Here is a 25,275-nt window from a genome sequence, read left to right as displayed (position 1 = left end):
AACTTGAGAGACACTGAGTCACAAAGTTAAGTGAGCGTCCTGTGGTGGGAATTTGGGGGGCCTTACAAAGGGGATGCTTTGCTCTGTGGGACCCCATGAGAAAGCTCGGAACCCTGTGTTCTCAGCAGGCGTCCCCCTCAGTGCTCCTCCCCAGAGCTCTGGGGGGGCCTCCTGGGCACCTGGACGAGGCACCGAAACTTCCTCCAACACTTGCCCTGATTCTAAATGTTAGAATAAAGGTCATAGCTATCCCAAAGTGTTCCTAAAAACTTGCTTTTTTGTTCTGTCTTCTCCAAAAATAGAAATTTCTCCATTTGGGGATTTGGCAATATTTTTAGTTCTTTATTTAAAAAAATAAAAAGTGTGTGATAATGTGTGTATGTGTGTGTGAGAGAGAGAGAGAGAGAGTGTGTGTGTGTGTGTGTGTGTGTGTGTGTGTGTGTGTGTGTGAGCATACACATGTGTACAAGAGGACTTCTCCAGAAGCTTCTGGTCTCAAGGCTGGAGGTGAAGCTGGCCTGCTGCCTGCCCAGGGACTGTGGAGGTGCCAGGCAGGGGTCTGGCCTGCGGGTGTGGCCCAAGGCACACTCTGTCTGCTCCTCCTCCCCTCTGCTGCCCCTCTGCTGCTCTGGTGCCACTTGTTGCCTGGGACACCCAACTCTTCCGGAGCCCCAGCAGCTTGCCCGGCTGGCCGTTCTGGCTGCTCCTCACCTGCCCACTGGCCACCACCGCTCACAGGCCTGGGTTCAGTGGTGACTAGGGAGGGTGTCAGAATGAAGGACAGGCTTTGAACACCAACTGGGGGCCAACTTGGGACTGGGTGCTGCCCAGAAGTGAGCTCAGGGATGGGAACATGCCACGAGCCCCAGGTTCCCTGCTCTGTGGGTGTGGATGCTTACCAAAGTGCGTCAGCAGAACCCTCCACACACCTCTGTCCTGCTGGGTGCTTCGGCAGAGAGCTTCGGGTCCCCTCAAGCAGACAGGGCAGAGAGGGACGGTCACCAGCAGAGGGGTGGTGACACTCTGGGAGTCCAAGCCAGAGCTGTGGGAGGCCAGTCCCCAGTCCTGAGGGCTCTGGGTGGGTGCCCACCTGCTTCCCTCGGGAGTGGGGGTAGACATGTTTTTGTTTATATGAGAAAAGGAAGGATGATCCTTAGGTCCTGGGCCTTGGTCACTGCTGTGGGGTCAGGCAGGGCTTCTCTGTCCTTCCCAGAGCCAGGGAGCTGGTTGGGTCGGAGGTTGAGGCACTGGGCCGGGGCAGGGGCCTCATAAACAACTTGCCCTGGCCTGGGGGACCAGGGACAGAGACAGGAGGCAGCCCCATAGCCGCCCATGGGCCTTTGACCACGTCCCTATGGTGGGACCTCAGGAGCCATGAGACCAGCTCAAGGCCACGCTGAGCAGTGGCCTACAGCATGGGAGGGTCCAGCAGCAGGGGGCCCCTGGAAGAGCTACCGCAGGGGGCTGCAGGACACAGCTGCAGGGGCAGGGCCTGAGCCCACCCCGCACTCTGGATAACCAGGAGGCTCCTGAGCAGGGTGACTGTCCCCTGTAGAGATCAGTTCTCAAAGCCCAGCTGCGGAAAGCAGAGCGTCCCTCCCACACGTCTCCCTCCCACTTCTACAAGGCCACCTGCCGGGCTCCTCTCTCTCAGGGTTTGGATGAATGAAGCATTTGGTGATGTTTGTGGAAGAAAGGAAACCCCCAAGTGAGTGAGCTCCATAGTTTCCATCCTTTAATTCACCATCCAAGAGCAAAAACCCAAGCCGCTTCCCAAGGTGCGCTGGAGGGCTGGGGATGCAGCTCAGTGGTCTCGTCCAAGTTCCAGCCCCAGTCCCCAGACAAAACCAGACACGAGGTCCTTCTGAGAACTTGGAGATGAATGGACCCATCTTTTCCCTTAGGACTTCTTACTACATCCGGGATCAGACCCGCGTCCATGGGTCTCTGAAAGTCAGTACTTACCCATTGGGGTTCCCTGGGGAGGCTGGCTCAGGGGAGGCAGTCTGTTGGTTCCCAGGGACCAGCAGGGGGACCCAGAGGAAGGTGAGACCTGCAGGGCACTGGGCAGGGCCCTCTGTGCCTCCCTGGGGCCAGGCTGCAGAAGGCACCAGGCTGTGGGCATGGGCGAGGACCTGGGGACAGTCCCTTGGGTCTGGCTCTGAGAGACCAGGCTGCATGTCACCTGGCTGCTGGCAATGGCCCTCTGTGGTCAGGAAGCTGCCTAGGAGGAGGGAGACCGGTGGAGCCTTTGTGCAGCCCCTGGCAGGTAAATGTGGCTGACCACTGCAGTCACCTGTCTGACCACTGCAGTCACCTGACTGGAGTCTGCCCAGGACCAGCTCAGCCCTGGGGCAAAAAGGGCCATGAGTGGCTACAGCTCCCTGCAGAGCTCTGTGGCCCCTGGGACTCACCCAGGAGCACCCTCCCCCGGCCTGGGGGAGGGCAAACAGTGAGAGTGGAGTCACCTGGGTAAGACTGGGACACAGGGGGTGTCAAGGTACGGGCACAGAGCACGCAGAGGCAGCCACCTGCTCCTGGACGCAGCCCTCTCTCTAGGACCTCCTAAGCCCCCCAGGGCAGCCCAGCATTGGGGGCTGTGAAGCTGGCCTTCAGGGGCAGCTCACTCTCAAGGCGCTCCTTCCTGGCCTTGGGGTTGGGGGCAGGAGGCTAGTGTGTGCACAGGTGGGCTGCTCGTGGACACACCCACAGAGGCCCTGTGGGCTCCAGAGACAGCCCTCGACCCTATGGCCTGTGTCTGATGACCCAGAGCAGATGTGCACACACACACCACAGATGCTGAGGCCAAGTCCTCAGCCAACTAGAAATGCCCCTGGAGGCCCAGGGAGTAGCTGGACTTCAGTGAGGGTCAGCCAGCGTGGCTGCATGCCACTGCCCCTGGCCCCACCTCCCCTGGGCAGTACTTTCCTATATCGCACCTCAGTTTCCTCCTTGCGGTGGGCTTTCACTGTCTGGTCTCAGGCCACCCAAGGAGTGTGGACTGGGCCTGGCAATAGGACCAGGAACGGTTTTCGAGTACAGGGTCCTAAGTGAGGCCATCCTGATCTGAGGACGGCACTGTCACAGATTGGCTGGTCTCCTGGGCTCAGTCTCTAGCAAAGGACCCTCTGAAGGTTGCGAGGCAGAAGTGTGGGGCTCCTCACCCGGGTCAGGCCTCCTGCCCTCCTGACACACCTGGCCAAGGCCACGTGGGTCCTCTGCCCTCATGCTCCCCACCCTCGGGCCCTCCACCTTCAGATGAGGCCACCCTGTCCCCAGCTTCCCAGCCACAGAATCCGCTGGGCACAGCAGGAGTGTGCTTTACACGTCGGGCTTTTACTTCAATTTGAAGCAGATGGTTGAACACATGTGAGCAGCTTTGGCCTGTGAGCTCAAGAGGGCACTGGCCCCGGCCTAGGTGCCCTCCCTACGCGGCCATCGCCTGATCCCGTCGTCCTCCCCCTCCCATCTGGTCTGCCACAGACCACCAGCCTCTGCAGGCCGCTACTCGTTGCATCAAGGAAGCCTGGGGAGATGGCAGGGCCACCAGCGTGCATGTCCCCTGGGCAGGTGGCCTTGGGCGAGTGCCCGGCTAGAGCATGCCACCTCTCCCCAGCCACTCCTCAGGGCCAGAGTCTGGGTGGCCAGGGTAGGGCAGCAAGGGAAGGGACCTTGGCCCCTTCCCTGCCTCCCTCCCAGGCCCAAGAAGGCTTCTCCTGAACTCGCCAACCCAGGGCCCTGTGTGGATGGCACTGGCTCTGAGGGCCAAGTGCTCTCGAGGGTCACCCTGTCCCTCTGTTTCTCAGGCTCCCGGTGGAATTGCTGGCTCATCTTTGGCTTGAGACAGGTGGGCTCTGGCAACAGGAGGGACGAAGGCCACAGAGCCACAATGTGGCCTTTGGCTGCTGGGCTTCAGCCCCTTGTGCTCGGTGTCTCTGTTGAATCTTTGGCAATGAACTTTTGCAGCCACGAAGAGCCTCCGGACCTGAGCGGGAGGAAGACTGGGCCTCCCACAGGCAGAGGGCAAAGTGCACTGTGACCGCCAGGCAGAGGGCAGGAGGGCGGGGCAGGCTGCCCAGCCTGGACAGCCCCGAGGGGCGTGGGGGCCGACCCGGAGCATCCTGCAGAGGGATGAGGTTGGCTTGGTGTGTCCACCTTCTCCTCACCCTGGGAAGAGGCCACCACGGTGTCCCAGCTGGTCTGCAGCCAGTCACTCCTGGAAAACACAACCAGCGGTCAGAAGTGCCTCCCTGACCCCACGCCAGGTGCTCAGGCCTCCCGTGGCTGGGCCAGGGACTGCTCCACAGGGTAAATGGGTAGCCTCCAGCACCCACCTTGTGCTCTCCCCACTCTGGCCTGGCAGCCCTGAATGCAGCATACTGGTCTGGGTGAAGGGAGCCAGAGCCCAGAGCCCCAGGGATCAGGCTGTGCTGACCAGGATCCCCAGGACACGCCTCCACGGTGCCTGAGTGGGGCCGTGCCTGCTGCCCAGTGGGGCTCCCCTGCAGGCCCCACGGGAATGGCCAGGGGCTCCTCCCACACTGTTCATGCAGGAGCCCCCACAGGGGTCAGAAGACCCACCAGGGGTGGTCAGCTTGTGATCTCACACACTTCCTATCTCAGAGCACGTCTCCCCCTCTGTCAGACGGCACAGCTGGGGCAGATCAATACCCCCCAGCTTTCTTCTGAGCAGGAGAAACGAGGTCTAGTCTGTGGAGCCCTAACCTGGGGACAGGCCCAGAGCTCATGGGCCCTCCAGGGAGGAGCCAGGGGCACCTGAGAGCCGGCAGCCCTGACCTCCGGCTCTCCTCTCTGCAGCTGGACTTAGCACTGTCAGGTGCCTCATCACCAAGAAGGGACAGGAGGAGGGGTCTGGGCTGTAGCCTCTGGGGAGGCCAGGGACAGCAGGAGGCTCTGCCAGACTCCAAATCCACCTGGAACCCAGAGAGAACAGCATGCCCGGGAAAGCTGCAGGAGACGTCTTGCCACAGCCCTGAGCACAGGCCACGTGCCTGTGGGCAGAGCCTCTGCACAGCCACGTGGCCGCTTCTCAGGGCCCTCAGGTGGCACCGCTGGCTCTGGCGGAGGTGCCGGCCTGGCAGCACCAGGACTCAACCCTGATGGGCACTTGGGCTGCCCTGCTGCAAGAAGGCCGCGAGCACAGGAGGAGCCGCTCACCACAGACCCTGGACAGCCTCATGGAACCTGCAGGCCACAGCCAAGCCGGGGCCCAGGAGCCACGCGAGGCTGGGCCGGGCGAGAGCCAGGGGGTGGAGGGGCAGCGGGAGGGCAGCGGTGGCTGAGGCTCCTGGCTGGCCCCGCAGGACTCTGCTTTCTGATTCCCTGTCTGAGGGGGAGGATCAGGAAGCGGAAGGGAGACCCGCGGGGATGGCCCTGGTCTGTGCTCCACGGGAGATTCGCAGCTGGCTGCCTGGGCGGGCTCCCCTGCGTGCGGTTCTAGCCGCCTGTGGTCTGGGGAGGAGTGGAAGGCTGGCCGGCTGGAGCCGGGCGCCAGCCGCAAGCCCTGGTGGCGCAGACCCCGCTGCAGCCAGGCTCCACCCGTGAGGGAAGGCGGCCAGCCTCGGCTGTCCGCCCAGGGCCCACCCTCTCTCTGGTGTCTGCGTTGGACCTGCCTGGCCAGCTCCTGCTTCCACCAGGAACCAGCACAATGTCCACCCAGGGAATCTGAGGTCAACTGAGGCATGACAGCAAGAGCACGCAAGGCCTCAACCCCAGGACCTTCTCTGCAATTAACAATTAACCTGCTGCGTGACCTCGGGTAACCCACTCCCCTTCTCTGTGCATTAATGCCCTTCTTGCACAGCTGGAGGGGGTGGGAGGGTGAACTGCAGATCGCCAGCCAGGGGGCATCCCACGCGTCTGGGCACTACGGACCTCGGCCCATCTTGGGAGGTCACCAGGCAGAATATCATAGGGAAGGCTCTGGAAAGTCCTGCAGTGAGGACAGGCAGGAAAGTGCTCTTCAGGACACGGTCCTGCTGCTAAAGTCAACTGTCAGCCACCGCATGGCTGAGCATGGACCCCGGCCAGCCAAGCGATGGGTCTTCACCCGGGAAAGCCTGGACCCGCCTGCGCACTGGAGCATTCTGCACGCTGTGCGCTGTCCCTGTCCTGCTGATCCCTCACCACCGTGGGCTCGCTCAGGTGGGGCGTACATGTGCTGCTCCCCTCCACCTGGTCTGTGCATCGCAGGCAATTCCACCACTTTGTGGGCATTTAAAAACCAGCTGTCCTGTCTCCCATGTGATGTGAACTGTCCCCTGTCCGCTCCACCCACCTCAATCTGGAGTCAGCCTGTGTATGCTGGAAAATACCCGGGGCCAGAAACCCTGAGTCGTCTTCTTTTTTTTAATGGGTTTGTTCCAAAGGAGCAGTCAGATCTCAAAGGAGGTCTTACAATTAAAACCCAATAGAAAAGCAGGGAGGGCGTGGGGACGGCTCGGGAGCACTGAAGGTCCTTCCACCTCCACCTCAGCACAGCCACAAGTGGGCCACAGAGAGGTTCAGGTTGGTGCTGAATGCCGCTCGTGGTCCATGAGGCAGCTTCGGGGCCCTGGGCAGGCTGCTGGCCTCTCCAACCAAGCCTGGTTTCTCATGTTTAAAACAGGCCCGGCAGGAGTGCTCCCTGGTCAGCGGCAAATACATCTACGATGGTCAAGTCACACCCTGGTGTGACTCGATGTGGGGGCCTGGTGTGCCGTGAAGCAGAGAACTGGACCCTCCTCCACCAGTTGGCTTTCAACCAAGTCTTTTTAAAAACATGAATACAGCTTTAACCCAGGTGCGGTGGCCACACCTTTAATCCCAGCAGCTCAGGAGGCTGAGGCAGGAGGTTTGAGAGTTCAAAGCCAGCCTTGGCAACTCAGCCAGACCCTGTCTCAAAATAAAAATATAAAAAGGGCCAGGGACGTGGCTCAGTGATTAAGCACCTCTGGGTTCAATCCCGAGTACCAAATAAATAAAACACACAGTTTTAAAAAGGACGCAGGTGGTACCCAGGAACCCACGAGTAAGTAAGCAAGATGTGGCACGGTCACCCCAGGGAAGTGCTGAGATGCACCTCAGCGTGGGTGAGCTATGAACAGTGTGCAGAGCAGAGGCAGCCCCGTCCCCATGGAGGGTCCCCACCTGGGACGTGCCCACCAGTGAAACTCCTCACTTACTGAGGCCAAGGCACGTAGCCAAAGCTCAGGGTCAGGTGACAGAGGAGCAACCTAGCTGGAGGTCCAAATGCCACTCAGATGGGGCTGGGGCTGAGGGTCAGTAGCTGCAACCTTCTGTGCTGAGATGCGGCCACTGAGCACCCACACTTCCCACGCTGTCCCGGAGCCTGACTGGAGGCCCTGCCCACAGGCATGTGGTGAGGTCCCTGCTGTCCCCAGCCAGGACGGTGAGGGCCTGCTCCAGCCCAACCCCCAGCTCCTGCTGGAGAGCACTGTCCTGGTCCCCCCCCATGGCCCCCCCTGCTGAAGTACTGTGCTATGACTAGCAGTCCTCCCGCCTGCCCCCCCATGCCCCCAAGGTCCTCCCAGGGCCCAGGGACAGAGTGAGTGGGTAGTGCTCAGAGCTGCCACTTCTTGAGGACGCCACGCTCACTTGCTGGCTCACGCTGACCTACAGGGTCCCTTGGCAGGCCGCAGAGGCAGGCCCAGCCCTCTGCTGGCCACACGGGCAGCCAGGGGATGAGGGTAAGTCTGGTATCTGCTGTGTAGGTCACCAGAGGGGAGGGCACGTCCCCCCCCCCCGCAGCCCCCTCCAGGGCTGGCCAGCAGCTGTTCCTGGAACCTCCTCTACCCGGAAGGCTGCACCTGAGGCCACCGGACCCCGACAGGACAGCCCAGAGGCTCGGGCCAGGCCTTCAAGAGAGGAGACAAAGGGTGGCCGTGCCCAGCCCTGTGACTCTGGTGACCTCAACACTTCTCCTGCCCCTGGTAACTAGCATGCCCAGGAGGTGTGGCCCGAGAAAACGACAGGCGTGGGCACTCTGCAGTCTGTGTGCAGAGGCCAGACCTGGCCACCTGATCCTGTGACCTTGACACAGGCAATGAGAGAAGGCTGGTGAGGACTGAGCGGCTGGCAGGGGGGAAAGACCACCACCTGTTGTATCAGGGCCACCCTCGGGGGTGAGCTTCGTGGCTGCTTTACCTGCTCTCCTGGGCTGTTTCTTTCAAATTCAAGGGCAGCATCCCTTCTTCAGGGAAGACCAGGAATATCTGTGCAGGACTCATGCCCTGGAGAAAGGAAATGCTCCTCCAGCAAGGCCCCACCGTGATTCTGGATGTCCCTGGAGGATGAAGGCCCCAGTACTTTGGCAGCCACTGTGCAGTCACAAGGCAGAGCAGGAGAGGCCTGAAGCCTCAGAGCTCAGGGTGAAGCCTCTCCCTTCAGGTTTCTGAACCATGAGGTGTGTGGGCCCCCAGTAGACTCAGCTGGTGCTCAGGGTTTGTTATTTGAAACAGGTTTTTCTTGCTAATTCAAAGGAACAAGGGACAAGCAGGGGGCCTGGGGACTTTTTGGCTGGGTGACGCCCCTAACAATCCCCTACAGCCTTGCCTTCAGCACAGGGATCAGGAGCTGCAGTGGGAGGACAGGGGTCACTGGTGCACTGAGCCACCAGCAGGCAGTACCGTGGAACAGGCCACGTGAGAATCCCAGGACAATGTCAGAACCCACAGTGAGCTCTGGGAGAGAGGGTGTCATAGCACACACACGCCACCCCACACGTCCCTCCTACTGGGGCCCGTCGGACCCTGTGCCCACCACAGGTCCCCCCACTGGACATCTGTGCTGACCTCAAGTCCCCCTGCTGGACCCTGCACACCCCTGTGCCGACCCCAATTCCCCCTTGCTGGATCCCTGTGCCAACCCCAAGTCCCCCCACTGGACCCTGTGCTGACCCCAAGTCCTCCTGCTGGATGCCTGTGCTGACCCCAGTCCTCCCTAGTGGACCCACACACCCCTGTGCTGACTCCAAGTCCCCCTGTTGTACCCCATACACCCCTATGATGACCTCAAGTCCCCCCTGCTGGACCCCTGTGGTGACCCCAAGTCCCCCCCCGCTGGACCTCACACACCCCTATGCTGACCCCAAGTCCCCCCAGCTGGACCTCACACACCCGTGTGCTGACCCCAAGTCCCCCCCCTGCTGGACCCCTGTGCCAACCCCAAGTCCTCCCTGCTGGACCCACACACCCCTGTGCTGACCCCAAGGTTCCTGGCTGGAGCCCCGTGCTGCCCCCTGGCCCCCGCTAGGCCCGTACACGGCCGTGCTGAGGCCCACTGGCCCTGTGTGGCCAGGGAGGGTGCCACAGGGTCAGGGAGGGCTTCCAGGAGGAGCCGCACCTCCCAGGAGGAGCAGGAATTCACAGACAGATGGGGCGACGAGCACAGAAGCCCAAAATAGCCCCTCTGGGCAAGGACCTCGGAGTGGCCGGAGGGTAAACTGGGACACAGGAGTGACCAGCTGGGGCAGGTCGCTCAGGGGACTGTCAGGTGTCCCAAGAAGTCTGGCCCCATCGAGGGCTATGGAGAGCCCTGGGGTCCCTAAGCAGGCGTGTGGGGCAGGAGCCTCTCAGCAGAACTTTGGGTGGGGGTCAGGGGGGTCAGTGGCCTGTGTCCTGGGAAGAGTGGGAGGGCCCTTGCAGGGGGATGCACAGCTACTTGGCCTCTAGGGTGCTCCCCAGTGGGCTGGGGCAGGCTATAGGAGAGGCCAGCTGGAAGACTGGGCAGTAGGGCCTCCCACCACCAGGCAGGGGCTCCAGGCTCCAGGGGAGGCAGCCCTGTCTTTTCACCACGCTGTATCCCTGAAAACCTCAGGACTGGAATGTGACTTTGTGTCACCAGGCCAGCACTATGCTGTCCCAGGGTCTGGAGGCCATGGCCACTCCTCTCCCAGGTCCTCCTCCCTGAGGCCTGTGGAGACCAGCTTCTCAGGGAGCACGCGTAGACAGCCCAGTGAGCTCACAGTCCACACTTTGAGCCACTGGTCCCTGGGCAGCCCCAGGAGCTGGCTGGACAACCCTCAAGGATTGAACAGGGCCCCTGGGGTTAGGACCCTGGGGCCAGGCACCTGCCCCAGGCACTGCTGAGAGCCCCTGCAGACTAAGCCCAGAGGCTACTTGGGCCCATGGTGGCAAGACCCTCAGGCTGAGGTTGTGCTAAACATAAACATTTGGACATGCAGGGCTGCTGGACCCCCAGGTGGACCTGGGAGCAGACAGCAGGCAGGAGTGGGCATGGGCCTGAGCACCGGGTGCTTCCTGCACTCCTGGGGTAGGGGAAGCGGATGGTGAGGATCGGCCAGGGGCGGAGAGGGGCAGGGGTTGAGGAGGAGGGGAGTCCAGCCATGTTCTGCCTGTGCCCACCCACCTCCAGCACCAGGAGCCTCCCCCTGCACTGGACCTGGACCCCCAGGCCAGCTCCCAGCTGCCAGCCCTGCCCAGGACCCTGGAGCCAGGACAGACAGCCCATGGCTGCCCGGGAGGTGCCCAGACTCCAGGCCAGGTTCCCAGGAGTGCTGGCGACAGTGGCAGAGCCGGGTCTTAAAAAAGGCTCCGTGTCATGCCGCAATCAGCCATGGCCTCTGTGTCTGTGCAGGCGGCCACTGTCTGGGGGCCGGTGGGGGCCGCACCTCCCCACCCCAGCCCCCCTGTGTGTGGGTGGTCAGGGTGCTGGGTGGACACATCCACCACCACGCTGCTTTCCAGGACCTCCGCCCCGATGGGCAGCCCCACCGTGGCCATCAGCAGGCACATTCTGACCTGCCCGTCCCCTCCAGCCCAGCTCTGAGGACACCCAGCTCTTCCACCAGCTCTGGGGAAAAGGAGGGGGAGCCAGGCAGCAAGCAGCAGAACGACAAGGTGGCCCTGCCACCAGGGAGGAGGGAGTCACACCTGGAGTGAGAGAGGAAGAAGAGGGTTGGAGCAGAAATCAGAGCCAGCGCAGGGGAGCAGGCGCCCGGAGGCCGCCGCCCGTGGCTCCCCAGCAGCCTCGGCTCACAAAGGACCTTTTGCACGGTTTTCCCTGCTGCTCCAAACCAGCTGCTCGCGCTGCTGGACGCTGAGTGACGACGGCTCTGAACGGCTTTCTGGGAACAGATGGCCGGGGAGAGCTGGGGAATGTGCCAGCGCAGGCTGGGCGGGCTGCCAAGGCCGCGGTGACGGAGGGCCTGGGCTTCCAGCTCGCGTGCTTTCCCCTGCCCTCTGCCCTCCGTGGCGCCAGCAGGCCTTCCCAGCCAGCGCTGGAACATCTGGAGTCTGGGCTGCGGGGGGCGGGGGACCCGCTGTTCCCAGCTCCCCGCCCGGCAGCCGCCTAGCAGCCCCGCTAATCAAAACCACAGGCCCAGCCGAGCCAGGCCCCAGCTGCAGCCCAGGCCGCCCGCCCGGCGACCGACCTGGTGTCAGGCCTCGCTGGCGGCCCAGCCCTGGGGGGTGCCGATCGGGGATGCCTCGCCCACCCCTCCGCCGCCTGGGGCTGCCGGCTCCGGCGCCTAGCCACCAAGTCTCCGTGCCGCCTGGGGCTGCTTACATAAGGGTGGGCATGTACTGGGACCTCCTGGCCACAGGCCCAGGAGCAGAGGAGCTGGATCTTGGAGCCCAGGAGACCGGAGGCCTCCAGCACACACTGGAACCCAGGCCCTTGCAGTCAGGGCCTTGAGAACACCGCACATTAGCCCCCCTTACAGGGCAGCGCAGATTAGCGCTGCAGTGCTAGAGAAGACGCAGCCTCCACTCAGAACCTCAGTCCTCATTGCCTCCTGGCTGGTCAGCACCTGTCCCCCTCCAGGCCTACCCTCCTGGGCTCTGCCTGAATTTCCAGAAATTCACTGAGCCTTGCCAGCCCTTCCTTGTGTGGACCTCCTTCAATCCTCTCATAGTGTGGCAAGGAAGGTGTATGTGTGCACTACCACTTCACAGATGAGAGCCCGGTCAGAGAGGTCACTAACAGGCCCAAGATCACACAGCAAGAAGTGCCAGTGCTGAGACTGTAGTGCAGCTGTCTGGACCCATGGCTCTGCGGTTCCTTTGTCTCCTGATTCTGCAGAGGGCCTCCTGGTGTAGGCTCATGTCCCTTGAGTGCTCCAGAGATCTGAAGAACCCCAGGGCTCTTTGGAACCAGCCCCCACCCTATAGGCAGTCCTCTCCAGCATACCGGGCCCAGTGCTACCGAGCCTGTGGCCTCCAGAGGGGAACCTGGCTCACAGAGGTGCCCGCACTCCGGGCTCCTGAGAGTGGTACAGGGGCAGCAGAGGGGCCTCCCATGCCCAATGGGCTTCCACTCCCACCCAGCCCTGGGGAGACAGTGGGGACCTGACTGCAGCAGGGGCAGCACCCCAGCCTCCACCTCAGGGCAGCCCCGGAGAGGGCCCTGCTCACCTGAGCTCTTGGCTGATACCCCACCCAGGCTGAGCAGGCCCTGCTGAGCGTCCAGGCTTTATGACCAGAGGGCGTGGGACGGGGTCTCCCACCCTCCTTGCAGCACAGCCTTGTGGGCATCACGAGCAAGTGGGGTTCAGCTCAATCCCTCCCCACAGGACTTGGGAAAGAGACCCTCCCACCCACTGTGTCCCCGTGGGAGGCAGGCCCGCACCTGCTGGCTGGGTGACCCGGGCACATTCCCAGGCTCCCGGCTTCCGTCCACCATCTCCACTGGGAGGCTGGAGGGGTCAGTGAGGCACACGGGGAGCCTGGCTGGTCCTGGTCCTGGATATCAGGTGTCACTGCACCCACAGGGCAGTGGACCCCATCCATATGTAGCACCCGTGGTGCCAGAAGTGAAGTGACAGGGGCCTGTCCCTAAGGCAGAAAGAGGGGCTGAGCCCCAGCAAGAGGCAGCGCAGGAAGGCCACTCACCACAAGGGCCAGAGACAGCACCAGGAGCATTCCTTACCCCACAGAAGCAGAGGCCACGCTGGCCGGTGGTGGTTCTGCCTCCCACCCTCAGGGCCAGGGACAGTTCAGAAAGGACAGGCCTTCAGGCACCCCCGACTCTGACCCTTGGCTCCATGACCAATGTGCCCTGATGCAGCACCTGGCCTATCCCCAGACGTTCTCCAAACACTCAGGCCACCTCTCCAGTCACCAAGGAGAGCAGCAGGGAGCAGAGGGGAGACTAAGTGTGACCAAGCTGACCCGCTGGCCACCAGCTGCAGATGCCATGGGCTGAGTACACACTTCCGGCCCCGCGGACCCCAGGCTGGTAGGCACCCGAGTCCCTTGCCGTTCAGCCCTGGCACAACCTTCTCCTCATGGCTCGTCCTGCCCCCACCCTGCCCAGGCCCATGGCCAACTCCAGGGCAGGGACGTGGTGACAGTTCGTGGCCAGGGCTCAACGCGTGCATGCCAGGAGGCCAGCAGCAACACTGTGGTTCTGTAGTAGCCTCAGCGCGTGGACAGGGTTTCCTGGGCAGCAGGATGCCGGTCCCCTCCCATGCCAAGTCTGGGCAGCCCAGATGTGGGGAGCAAGTCTCGCCTGCCGCCCTCATCCTCAGACGCCCCAGGAGTGGCTGCAGGGACCTGCCCGTGGCCTGTGCAAGCTGCATGTCTCTGGGCACCCCTGCTCTCCAGGCCACCTCTCCTCCCACCATCTCTGCTGGGCAGCCTCTGACCACAGGGGCCTCCAACAGGGCTCTGACCCGAGTCGGCATCCTGGGAGGCCCAGAGGGAGAGCCCCGCCCCCAGGGAGAAGACATGCCCCGTCCCCATGCTCGTGGGTGTGGATTTGCAGCTACGAGGTCATCAGGGTGGCGAGCGATGGTGTCCGTGGCCTTCTGAGGGAAGCAGGGCCATGTGGCAGGCTTGGGATCTTGCCTTGGTGACCCTGGCCAGGTTAGGCGGTGGCCTGAGGCCTCACAGCTGCAAGCACTGCCTCCTGAACACCTGGCTGCAGAGCCTGAGCTCAGTAAACCTCAGTTCTCTATAAACCACCCAGCCCACGGCATTCCGTCACAGCCTCAGAAAGCGGATTGAGACAGGCTGTCGCCCTCCTCGCTCACTCTCAAGAGCTTGGTGCCAACACAGATGCACTGTGGGCCCTCGGCTCATGGCACGGAAGGGACAGGGATAAGCCAGCCCGTGGGAGTCTCCAGGGAAATATAGGAGATGCCCTTGCAGCTCCAGGAGGCTATGAGGACAGCCTGGAAGACAAGCCGGAGCTCAGTGTCAACAGCTGGCAGGACCAGGACTCTGTCCCAGGGCCTGCCCAAGGCCAGGGTGACGGGAGACCCCAGGCTGATCCAGACCAGAGAGGCAGAGCAGGCCCCTGGAGGAAGGGTCTCATCTGGCTCCTCGGCCCCTGCAGGCCCAGCAGGGCGCCAGGGACCTCCCCTTCCTCAGGCCACCTGGGCCACCCCATCACCTTTCCCGACAGCCCTGACCACCTGTGTGAGGAGCAGCAACTCTCCAGTTGGCTTTCCCTTTCTCTCACCCTGGCCACTCCTGGTTCCCAGACACACCAGGCCCGAGTGTCCACAGCCACTGGGTGGCACACAGCACGTGGCAAACTCCCGTCCCCACTGTGGTACAGGAGTGTCCTCTTGGCTGCCCCAGGAGAGAGGGAGGTGCCTGGGGAGCTGGAAGACCCGCACATCTTGCCCTCTGGGGGTGGACACCAGCTGAGAGGGTGCCAGGCAGGAGGAGGGTGCCAGGCCTCCCTGGGGTGTGGCCTGGTGGCACCTCATCCTGCCTCCAGGTGCTCCGCCCCTCGTCCCACCTCTGCACAGCTTCCCACAGAAGCCGCCCCTCACATGAGGGGGAAAGACCCCTTGGCTCCCCACACAGGGCAGGGGTCAGCTAGGTGGCCAGAGGAGGGAAATGAAGCCACTCACACCCAGGACACAGACGATGGACTCCTGTCAGGCCACAGAAGCCCCGGGTGGGGAGGCCAGGGCCACCGGGACAGAACGCCCTCCACAGCTCCAGGCCCCTCGCTCCGAGTCCTCCACCCAGAGCAGACCTCTGCCCAGAGAGGTTCTCCAGTGAGCCTGGGGCTTCAGAGTGGTACACATGTCCCCAAAACACAGGGAGAAGGGGACAGCAAACCAGCCCAGGGACACAGAGGGAGGCAGAGAGGGTGACAACTGGCAGTTGGGACTTTGGTACCCAGAAGGTGGTCATGGGCCTGAAATGATGGCTGAGAGCCCAAAGGCTCCAGGGGCCACCAGGGTCCTGCTGGGAAGGAATCCGACTCTGGACACAGAAACGGCCACCCTGGGAGGGCTTTGGGGTCAGATCTCAACTGTGAGAGGATGGGATCTGGGAAGGCGCCCGTTACAGCCAGTAGCCCCAAGGGGGGCCAGGTCAGCAGGGGGCCCTGGGGTCTTTCACAGAGGAGATGTGTCACTGTGGACGCAATCTCAGCCTGGGACCTCAAAGGCCAGGGCCAAGACAGTAGCACCCCTCCCCACAGTCAGCCGGCACCTCTTCAGAGCCGGGAGACCCACCAGGAGGCAGGAGGACCTCAGGCCTGGTGCAGCTCCAGCCCCCAAGCCAGGGTTGGGGAGGCGAGGAGATAGAGGGGAAGAGATCCCGCTGGGACCCAAGGGCAGCAGGGCTAAGGCCGGAGGGTGGAGGGAGCAAGTGCACTGGCCCCCTCCTGCCAGACACCCCACACGCGAGAAGACCGGCCTCATCTGCAAAGTGGCTGCAGGCGAGCATTCCCAACATCCCTGTGGAGAACAGGGGAGAACAGGGACGCTGGCAGGGCCAGGAAACAAATCCAACTGCTAGGACCAGAGCCAGGACTTCCAGGTGCACTGAACCGTCACCCACCACCTCAATCTCCCAGTGGGCAACACAGGGGTCTCTGAGGGTCTTAGAGCTGAGGCGATTCCAGGGGCAACCATGCCCAGCTCTACTGGGCATCTTCCCTCATCCCTGGGCATCCAGCCTCCACCTGCCCAGGACCCCATGGCTCCGGGTGAGGGGCCAGGGGACAGAGGGCCCACTGCACTGCCTGTGCTGCCCATCCACAGCTCTGGGACGTCTGAATGCCAGGGCCGCGCACCCAGAGCTCACAGGGCCCACACCGCCTGCTTCCCCAGGGGAGAGGCTCTGGGCTTCCTCCCTCACGCACTCAAGGGCTCCTTTCTAATCAGCCTATGTGAAATCAACAATCACCTGGGGGACAGCTGGGGGCCTGGGAGTCCTTGAAGACTTCCTGCTGGGCCCAGAAGCCTCTGGAAACCTGGGAGATCCAGAGGGGCCTGCCTGCAGGGCCTGGGGGAGGCGCAGGCCAGCAGAAGGGCATCTCCTCGCAGACACACTGGGTCCACTCTCTGACCTCCACCAGCACAGGGGACAGGACCCAGATGGTGGAGGGTCCAGGCCATCTGGGAAACCAGAGCTGTGCCAGCGGCTCACCTCCTGCAGATCTCCCAACACGTCAAGCCCCACACAGGCACTCCCTCTGCCCCAGTCCTGTTCCGTACTGCATCTGCTTGGTGGCCTCTGAGTTGTCCCCACGACCCCAGCTCAAACGCCACTTCCACTGGGATGTCCTCTGGAGCTCCCTTGGGAAGGGCCCCTCTCTCCCTGGTCTTCCTGGGCCCCCAGGACAGGCCACACTGTGCCGCCCTCACTCACTTGCAGCAGGTCTACCAGCTGTCCTGTGAGCTGGATGGGAACCAGGACCCCACACTGGTCCCCTGGTACCCTCCTAGCTTGGTCAACACAGTAAACCTCCCCAGAACGCGCGGATGAGTATCGCTGGCCCACATGCACAGCCTCAGAGCACCCACAGGCCAGTCCCACTCCCGAGGTCAACAGAGGGTCCCTGGGCTGTGACCTGCTCGGGGGATCTCCTCCCAGTACAACTGGCATCTAGCAGGGCTGCCGGAAACTCAGGACACATGTCACAGAGGCTCCAGGACAAACAGTCTTCCTCAAGTGAGGAACGAGAACTTAGGCCCAGACACCCCAGGTGATAGTCCAAGGCCACCCGGCATCTCCATCACCAGAGGATGGTCCCACCCACAGTCCCAGGTGGGGGATCCCTAGAGCCGGCGTGATCGTCTGCCCCATGGGAACCTGGGCATACGTGGGGCCCCAGAGTTCTTGCCCCTGGGCCCGCCCTCCCCGAGAGCTGTGCCCCGCGGCTGGCGCCTACCTTGCGCTTCTTGGCACGTCCCTCGGCCTGCAGGGTGCGGGTGCAGCGCTGCACACACTCGGAGAAGCTGAGGTTGCTGTGGTCGGCGCTGTAGTCGAGGTCTGCCAGGCGGGCCAAGGACAGGATGTAGTTACAGGCAATCCTCAGGATGGCCAGCTTGGACAGCTTCTGCCCATAGGAGTAGCACGGCACCTGGGGGCAGGGGAGGAATGAGGAGGGCCGCAGGACGGCGCCCCCCACCCCTTGGCCTGGCAGCACAGCAGGGTGGCCGTGGAAGGTGCGGCTGAGCCTCCACCCAACTCCACAGCTGTGCTAAGCACCTGGGCTCCTCTGCTGAGGAGCCCTGTGGTGTGTCCACGTCCCATGCTGCAGGGGGACACTGAGGCTCAGCTCACGCCTCGTCAGTCTGAACAGAAGCATGGTGGTGACCCCGAGGCATGGCACCACCTGACTGAGGAGCTGGGGATGGCAGCGCAGGAACAGAGGGCAGTGCTGCGGGGGCCCCACAGCAAGACCCTCTGGTCCACACTCTCAGTAGTGCCAAGGACAAAAGTCCCTCTGCCAGGCCCCAAGGATTAAGCTTGAACACAACAGAGGCCTCACTGTGATCCACCTCAACCCCGCTTTGTCCAGCAGCGTTCCTGGACCTCGTCATGTCCACCATACACCAAAAGGGGCCCCTGCCCTCCATAGTGTGCTGACAGCACCAGCTGTCCTCGGCTCCGGGGCTCTAGTGCTCGCTGCCCTGTGACCTGGGGAAGCCCTTGTCTGCAGAGCTCAAGGTCCTGGATGAGGGAGTGGGGGACACATGAGTGGCCCTTCCACCTTCACCAGGTGGCTCCAGGAAGTTTGGAACCAGGTTCAAAAGTCTTTTGTCACCGATGATGCCACCACACATGCATCTCTGTCACTAGGGTCAACTCTTGGCTCTCCCTCGGCCAAGTGGCATGCTCTGGGCAAGGGGCATGATCTCTTAGAGCTTCGGCTCTGCGTCACACCGTGAGCAGGTCTGCCCTCGCAGGGCGTGAAAGATTCAGTTCTCAGCGAGGCCTGGCAGCGGTCAGCAGAATCACCACAGCCAGAGCTGCAGAAGTCCCCAAGGCAGCGGCGCCAAGAGGGCGCGCAGTAACAGCCCTGAGCCTGGACATGACACTTGCCCAGCCCGATCCCTGGGGAACCTGCGACTAGGAAGCCAGGGCGGGGAGCAAGGCGACAGAGAGAAGCCAACTCTCCTGCGTCCCCCTCCCAGTCCTGGACGCAGCTCCAAACCCATCCAAGAAAAGCTGGCAGAACAATGTGCTTTGCTTGTCCCCGGCCCGAGTCCAGAAAATCCGACTTTATCAGCTTGAACAAACAAACAACACCACAGTCCTGGGCAGAGAAGGGGTCCCCAGGGCCAGCCCGGCACCTCTGCCTGCTCCTTACCCGGGAAGTGGTGTCTGCATGTGTGTGGTGTCGGAGGGGAGCAGGAGTGTCCAAGGACCAGGCGTGGCCCTGTTGTCACCCAGAGGCCACTCTGGGAGCTGCTGCTGCAAAGCCTGCTCTGTGCCCTGGGACCCAGAGCAGCTGGGCTCTACCCAGAGTCACTGCTGGACCACAGAGCAACAGGTGAGGTCATGGTCAATGCAGGCAGGGCCCATGCCGGTTCTGGGCCACTTGTGCCCCAGATTTGTCACTCTGTCACCTTGCCCTGTCAAGCTCCAGGTCTAACCAGGAGAAAACAAGGATTGAGTCCTGGTGGACCTGGCGGCTATTCGAAGGTAGAGTGACCGTTTAAAACCTGCCCGGGGGCTGGGGCTGCAGGTCAGTGGTGAGCGCTCACCTAGCACGTGTGAGGCACCGGGTTCCATCCTCAGCACCACATAAAAATGAATTTGAGAAAAGGTATCATGTCCATCTACAGAAAAAAAAATGCCCCCAGATGAAGACGGAAGTCCCATCCGCACACAGGAAACAGATGACATGTGGGGCCCAGGTCATCAGATGAGGCTGGCAGGGTCCCGAAGCTTGTCTGACCTGCACCCAGAGCAGGGACCTACCCAGGGCGGCAACATTCCCAGAGTGCTACGCCCCCGGACACTAGGCGACCTAGGACACCACCAGTGCCTAGTGTCCCCGCACACTCAGTCCCTGGGGTGAAGTGCCCTACTCAGAACCCTCAAGGTCCCTGTCTGTGAAAGTCCTTTAGCATGTCCATCGTCAACCTCCCCCACGGCCACGAGGCCACAACAACAGCCACTAACCCAGGGCACCCTGGTTGAGGGCCACAGACGGGGCCAGACCGCCCTGGGGCCAGATGCTGATCACTCGTGTCTGCTCTGTAAGTGTCCCCCCGGACAGAGGACAGGCAGCCGTTGACAGGCAATAATAATCCATGGAGAGAGGCTCGGCCAGCAACCCCCTGGCAAGCAGACACGGACAGGGGGGACCCCGTTTCTCACCCACCTGTGGAGCCCCTGTAAGCAGGCCTGTCCCCCACTGCCTGAAGGGGTGTCCCCCTTCCCCCTGTGGGACTGAGAAGTGAGGGAAGTGCTAAGCGGGGGTGACTCTCCTCAGGCCTCTCTGTGGTCCCACCCTGTGTCCACTCGGTGAGAATCCCTGGAGACTCCAGGAGCACAAGGGAGGTCGCCTGGGCCCTGGCTCAGCTCCTCCTTAGTGACAGAGGCACCTCCTGAGGGTCCTGGCTGTCAGCCTTTGCTGTCATTCCTCTGTGAGGGAGAATGGACATCCACACGCAGGCCAGGTTCTCAGGAGTGGGCATAGATGGGAGCCTGAGGTCTGGCCAGGAGGCTCAGGCCCTGGCCCTCCCGCCCCTGCCCAATAAGGCTAGCCTTTCCTCCACTGTCCCACTTGGCTGGAGCACTGCACCAGCCCAGGTGTGCACACATGGCCTTCACGGGAGCATGGACTGGCCACACGTGCCTGCCACCTGCCACCCTGGCCACCCTCTCCTACAGTCTACCTGCAGCCCCCGCACAGGCGCTCTTCCTGTTGGATGGGAAGCGAATCCTGTCCGGCCCCCTTGGGCTGAGGGTGGACAGCACCCAGGCCTCAGGCAGACGGAGGAGCAGAGTGGCAAGAGCAGGATGCTGGAGCAGCTCAGGGGCCGAGGTGGATCCCCCTGCAGGCCAGCAGCATGGGCTCTGCAGGCCACCCTGTGTGGCACCATGGGGGCCCCACATTGGAGTGTGAAAAGTGGCATGTCAAGGTGGGGCCAGGCCACTGCAGAGGCCAAAGGCTCACAGAAGCTTACTGGCCTCGGATCGCCAGGTGAGAGAGGGCACAGGGTGGGGTGCGGGACAGCGGGGCAAGTGACTTAAGTGACTCGCACAGTAAGGTGCTCACTGGGGCAGTGGGGCGAGCATCTCAGGATGGGTGGTCTCCACTGCTGTCAGCAAGGTGACTGAGGGACTCCTGCTGCAGGATGACACCAGCCCTGCCAGCCCAGAGCTTGCAAATGTGCAGGAATGCGCTCTTCCTGCCCCTCTGCCCCTCCTGACTTCACCTGCTCTTTGCAGAAAAGCTGTGGATGAGGTAAATCTTTGCACCATTCAGCAAATGAGGCTCAGAGAGGGAAAGCAACTTTCCCTCAGCGGAGAGAGCGGCGGAGGCCAGCTCCAAGCCCACCTGGACTCCCAGACCAGTGCTCTTTCCACTGTTCCAGGAAACCATGCAGGGAAAGGAGCCCCAGCCCGAGCCCAGGGGGGCCCTCGTCAACCAATGCCCCAGTTCCAGCAGAGCTACCTCCAGCCTTCCCAGCTTCCCGGGTCCATTTCCGACACTGGGGCCTGGGCCCACATCCAAGGACCCTGCCCACTGGATGGGCAGGGTGGTGAGTGCCCGTTATAGGTGGGAGACTGAGGCCACTTGAGGAAGGAGCTCCTCTGAGGCCCAGGGCCCTCCTCATCAGGCCAGTGCTAGCATGGTAGGGACATGCCCTCCTCAGACCATGGGCAGGTATCCACTGCTGCTAAGCAGCCTTGCTAGGAAAGGGACAGAATGGTGGCAGCAAACAGCAAAGGGCTGGAGCAGGCGCTGCCGCTGCTGTTGGCATGTGCTTTGGACTCGTGATGAATTCTGCACAGGGTGTGCCTGACTACAATGTGTGCACACACTTGCTCAGTGAGAGGCCAGGCTCACACTGTCGGTCAGCCGAGGCACCGTCCGCCCATGCCATGATGCCACAGCACTGAGAGCTGGCCTCGGGGGCATTCCAGAGACCACTGCTGTCTCCTCTAACTCACCAGGTGGCCTTGGACAAGTCTCCTCCCTTCTCCTGGCCTCAGCTTTCTTTTACATAAAGTGGGTTGATCCAAGCCTGACAGGAATGGTGAGATCAAACAAGATGGTAGCCATGGATAATGGCCCACGCCTGGGATCCCAGCAACTCAGGAGGCTGAGGCAGGAGAATCACAAGTTCAAGGCCAGCCTCAGCACCTTAGTGAGACCCTGACTCAAAAATAAAAAATATAAAGGACTGGGTAGGTAGCTCAGTGGTGGAGCACCCCTGGGTTTAATCCCCAGTACAAAAAAAAAAAAATCAAATAAGATGGAATTCACTGTTGAAAGACGTGAAAGCACAGGTCGGATGAGGTGCAGCAGGCACCCGAGAGCATCTGTCCTCTCCTGGAAAGTGGAAGGCGGTGGGGGGGCGGAAGGGCCTCGGGGCACCCACTCACTTTCCCCCACGGATGAGATTCTGGACACAGGGGAGGTGTCCTAGCCGCAAGGGGGGCAGGTGAGCAGGGGGCAGCCCCACCCTCCCAGGGGAATGGACCGCAGGCCACCCCAAGCCGCTATTCTACCCAGGCACTCAGGCACGGAGCCCAGGACTGGGCTGACAGCTCCACTGGCCACTGCCCAGGGTCCCAGCTGGTGCACTACAGGCACTGGCCCCGCCTGGTCTGTGACAGCCACCTGACTCCCACCCAACTCACTGACCAAACATCTCCTGTGAACTCAAACAAGACTCTCTGGTTCAGAAACCACAGAGCCTCCTTTCTCTGGGAAGGTTCAGTGTCCTTCCCATGGACCAATGCAGGCACCACTGCCCCACCCTACCCACAGGAGGAAGAGGAGAGTGTGACCCCAAAAGATGTTTCTGAAATGTTTTGTGGTTGGCTGAAGTCCAGAGAGGTTGAATAACTTTCCCAGAATCAAACAGCACATCAGATTCAGAGCAAGCAAAAAACCTCACCCATCAAGTCCACCACGTCCATCCCAGCACTTCCCAGGACCATGGTGGTATGGGGGAGACTTAACCCCCCTTTTCTACATCCCTCTTCTCTCTAAGGAAGTGAGAAGCCTGGAGGCCCAGGGCAGTATCTGTCTGGTCCAAAGTGGAAATGTGGGATTGCAAACCGTCCTCCTCTGTAGGCAATGCTGGGTTAAGATCTCCTCACCTCTTAAAAATGCTGTCCACTGAGGACGGCCCCCATGCCCTAGACTCACCCCCAGCTAGCTCCCAAGATGCCTGGAGAGAACCTGCAGTCAGCCAGTGCCTCCAGGGGAAGCCCAGCTCCTCCAGGAGATGCAGGGCAGCCGTGGGAGGAAACTCCTGGAAGGTTCCCCCAGCAGTGCCTGAAGATGCCCCTGGGGAGGGTCCTAGGGGTGCCAGGCAAAGGTGCCAGGCCCGGATGCAAGCCTTGGGCACAGGGCATTTCTGTTGAGAGCTGGGGATTGAAGCAGGGCTAGCAAGTTCCTCAGCAACCCAGGACCATACCCCACACTACTCTGGGCCTCGTGGCCACCAACCAAGGACCAAGATCCCAACCACCCAGCTTCCCAGAGGGAAAGGGTCCTCCTCCCCTGCCCAGCAGAGAAAGATTCTGGTATTCCCCAACACTGTTCCCCAGAGCCGGGTGATTCCGGGAGACACATATTCCCTCATGTAAGTGATCACACTGTGTGGGCTGAAGTCAGCCCCAGAGATAGGGTCTCCAGGGAGCCAGGACCTGCAGGGCCAGAGATCTCCAACCTCCACTTTGTGAACTAAGATCCGCACAAACGCTGATTGCCCAAGCCTGTCTGGGATCCGGAACAGCTGTCGTTCAAACACACCCCTCCCTGCCAGCAACACTCGGCCCCCCACCGGCCCACTCCCGCAAGGGTCCCAAGGGTCCCCAGGGTCCCCAGGGTCCCCGGCGCCCTGCGGCGTGAGGAAGAGCAGGTACCTGCTTCCTGAGCGCTTCGAAGGCTGCGCTGATGGTGTGCACCCGCGTCCGCTCCCGGGCGTTCGCCAGGAGCCTCCGGGTCTGCTGCAGGGCTTTGATCTCCGAGGAGGCGGCGGTCGCTTCGCCCAGCCGTTTCCTAGGCGACGCAGAAGAATCTGGGTGGTTATTGTAAATTACGTGTGAAATTGACGAGTAGGAACTTTCCCCCGGGCGCGTGGGGGGCGCAGGACGCACCGAGGAGTCCGCGGGCGCCGAGGGCACTGGGGGCTCTGGGGGTGCAGACAGTGCCGGGCGCGCAGGAGGTGCGCAGAGCAAGATGCGGGGACGCAGGCCGGGCTCCCGAAAAGGCTGTGCCTCGGGACCCCCAGATGCCTGGCCCTGGGGCGCTGGCGGCGGCGGCGGCGTGGGGAGTCCCGGCCCCACTGCGCCCAGAGCGAAGCCGCGTTTCCGCGCGTCAGAGACCTCCGGCGCTCGGGGGCCCCCGCGGTCCCCGCCAGTATCCGCGCCCCCACCTGGGGGAACAGCCGGCGCCACTGGGGCTGGCACCGGGGCCGGGACCGGGACGGGCTGCAGCCTCTGGGTCCTGTCCCGAAGCCCGAGGGTGGCGGCAGCGCGAGGCTCGGGAGCTTCCAAGTCCAATCGGAAAGTTTTACAGCCATTCGCGCGCCGCGCCGGCTCCTTGCCTTTCCGCTTCAGCTTCTTGAGGCCGTTCAGCTCCTTCACGCACACGGTCTTCCACGGCCCGTCCTCGAGGACCGGGATGTGCTTCATGGTGCGGACAGCGCGCGAGACAGGGACGTGGGGTGCCCGGGACGCGCGCCCGCTGCGCTCGCCTGCACGCCGCGCGGCTCTGCCCGGCGCCGCTCCGCGCGGCGGAGTCGGTCGCGCTCCCCTCCCCCGCCCCCGCCCCCGCCCCCTCGCCGGGCAGCTGCGCCGCTGGCTCCGCGGGGCCGCCGCGCCGTGCGCTCCCGAGCGCTCGGGGTGTCCTCCCGAGCCGCTGCCGCCTGGCCGGCCTTCTGCGGAACGCCCGCTGCGCTCCGTCTGTGTTTGTTTAGCCTCGGTTTATACAGAAGCCAGTTCGCGAGATCAGTGAGCGCCGCCCGGAGAGGAGGCAGCTCCCGCCGCCGCCCCAGCCCGCCGCGGGGCCGCGAGCGCCTCTAAAGAAACAGGAAGCATTTTTCAAAACAGCTGGGCTGCCGGCCGCCTCCTTTGTCCGCGCGCTCTCGGCCTCCCCCACCCCAGCCCTCCTGCCAGACCTGCCTCCCCCGGCGCGCCCTCCCTGCCCCCGCCCCGGGCGGGCGCTCCCCTTGTCCCGGAGGCTCCTGCACAACTACCCGGAGCACGTGGTCCTTCCCCAGGCCACCGCGCTGGCCTCGCGGTGACCGAGACGCAGCACCGACCCTCCCTCGCAGCATCCACCTCCCGCTGAACTTCAAGGGCGTCACTCTGGAGTGAGGGAGGGAGAGGGCTCCGGCGTTGCCAACGACCCCTCACCCCACAGCGACCCCTCCGCCTTCCCACTTTCGAGAGCAGGGGAGCCAGCAGGGCAGAGGCCGAGGCATTGGGAAACCGAGGCCCAGAAGGGCGCAGGAATCGGGGGGGGGGGAAGCTTGGCTCTGGCCCCCTAGGATTGGAGAGAATCTGAAGAGCTCTCACCCGGTTCCTGCTGCACCCAGGTCTACTTCTCTGCGAGGAGTGACTGGAGAGCACCCAAGTCTGTGGCCACCATGCTGTGCCGAGGTAAAGCCCCAGGAGGCGCTACCTAGGTGGTAGCTCCTGTAGGTGTGTTGGTCCTTACTAATAAGGGGCAGATTTCCTGGGCTTAAACCCCAGCCCTACCACCTAACCGAGTGACCTTGGGAGAGCCACTTGACCTCTCTGTGCCTCCCTCTTCCTATCCATAGTCAGGGGTCACAGTTGCACTTGGTGTTGAGCATGTAAATGCCGAGCAGGCAGCAGGGCCTGGCACCAGGTGAGC

General features: G+C 62.6%; 1 protein-coding gene across 1 annotated transcript; it reads right to left on the bottom strand.

The window, feature by feature from the left end:
* Positions 1–1,713: 1,713 nt before the first annotated feature.
* On the bottom strand, positions 1,714–24,161 carry Atoh8 (atonal bHLH transcription factor 8). The gene is made up of 3 exons (XM_026409493.2): positions 23,298–24,161; positions 17,125–17,316; positions 1,714–4,216 (listed from the first exon to the last, which is right to left on the bottom strand). The coding sequence occupies exons 1-3, from the start codon at positions 24,066–24,068 to the stop codon at positions 4,211–4,213; spliced, it is 969 nt and encodes a 322-aa protein (XP_026265278.1). The 5' UTR covers positions 24,069–24,161; the 3' UTR covers positions 1,714–4,210.
* Positions 24,162–25,275: the final 1,114 nt, after the last annotated feature.

The sequence above is a fragment of the Urocitellus parryii genome, chromosome 12 (genome assembly GCF_045843805.1).
Source record: "Urocitellus parryii isolate mUroPar1 chromosome 12, mUroPar1.hap1, whole genome shotgun sequence".
NCBI classification, from domain to species: domain Eukaryota; kingdom Metazoa; phylum Chordata; class Mammalia; order Rodentia; family Sciuridae; genus Urocitellus; species Urocitellus parryii.
The sequence above is the reverse complement of the archived record's forward strand: the minus strand, read 5'-3'. Positions and strand labels throughout refer to the sequence as shown.

What these genes read in the sequence shown, in the direction of transcription:
- Atoh8 (XM_026409493.2), bottom strand. Translation starts at nt 24,068, where the DNA reads ATGAAGCACATCCCGGTCCTCGAGGACGGGCCGTGGAAGACCGTGTGC. An exon ending in TCGAAGCGCTCAGGAAGCAG is followed by an intron (nt 17,317 to 23,297) that starts GTACCTGCTCTT and finishes CCCTGCCCCCAG; the next exon opens with GTGCCGTGCTACTCCTATGG.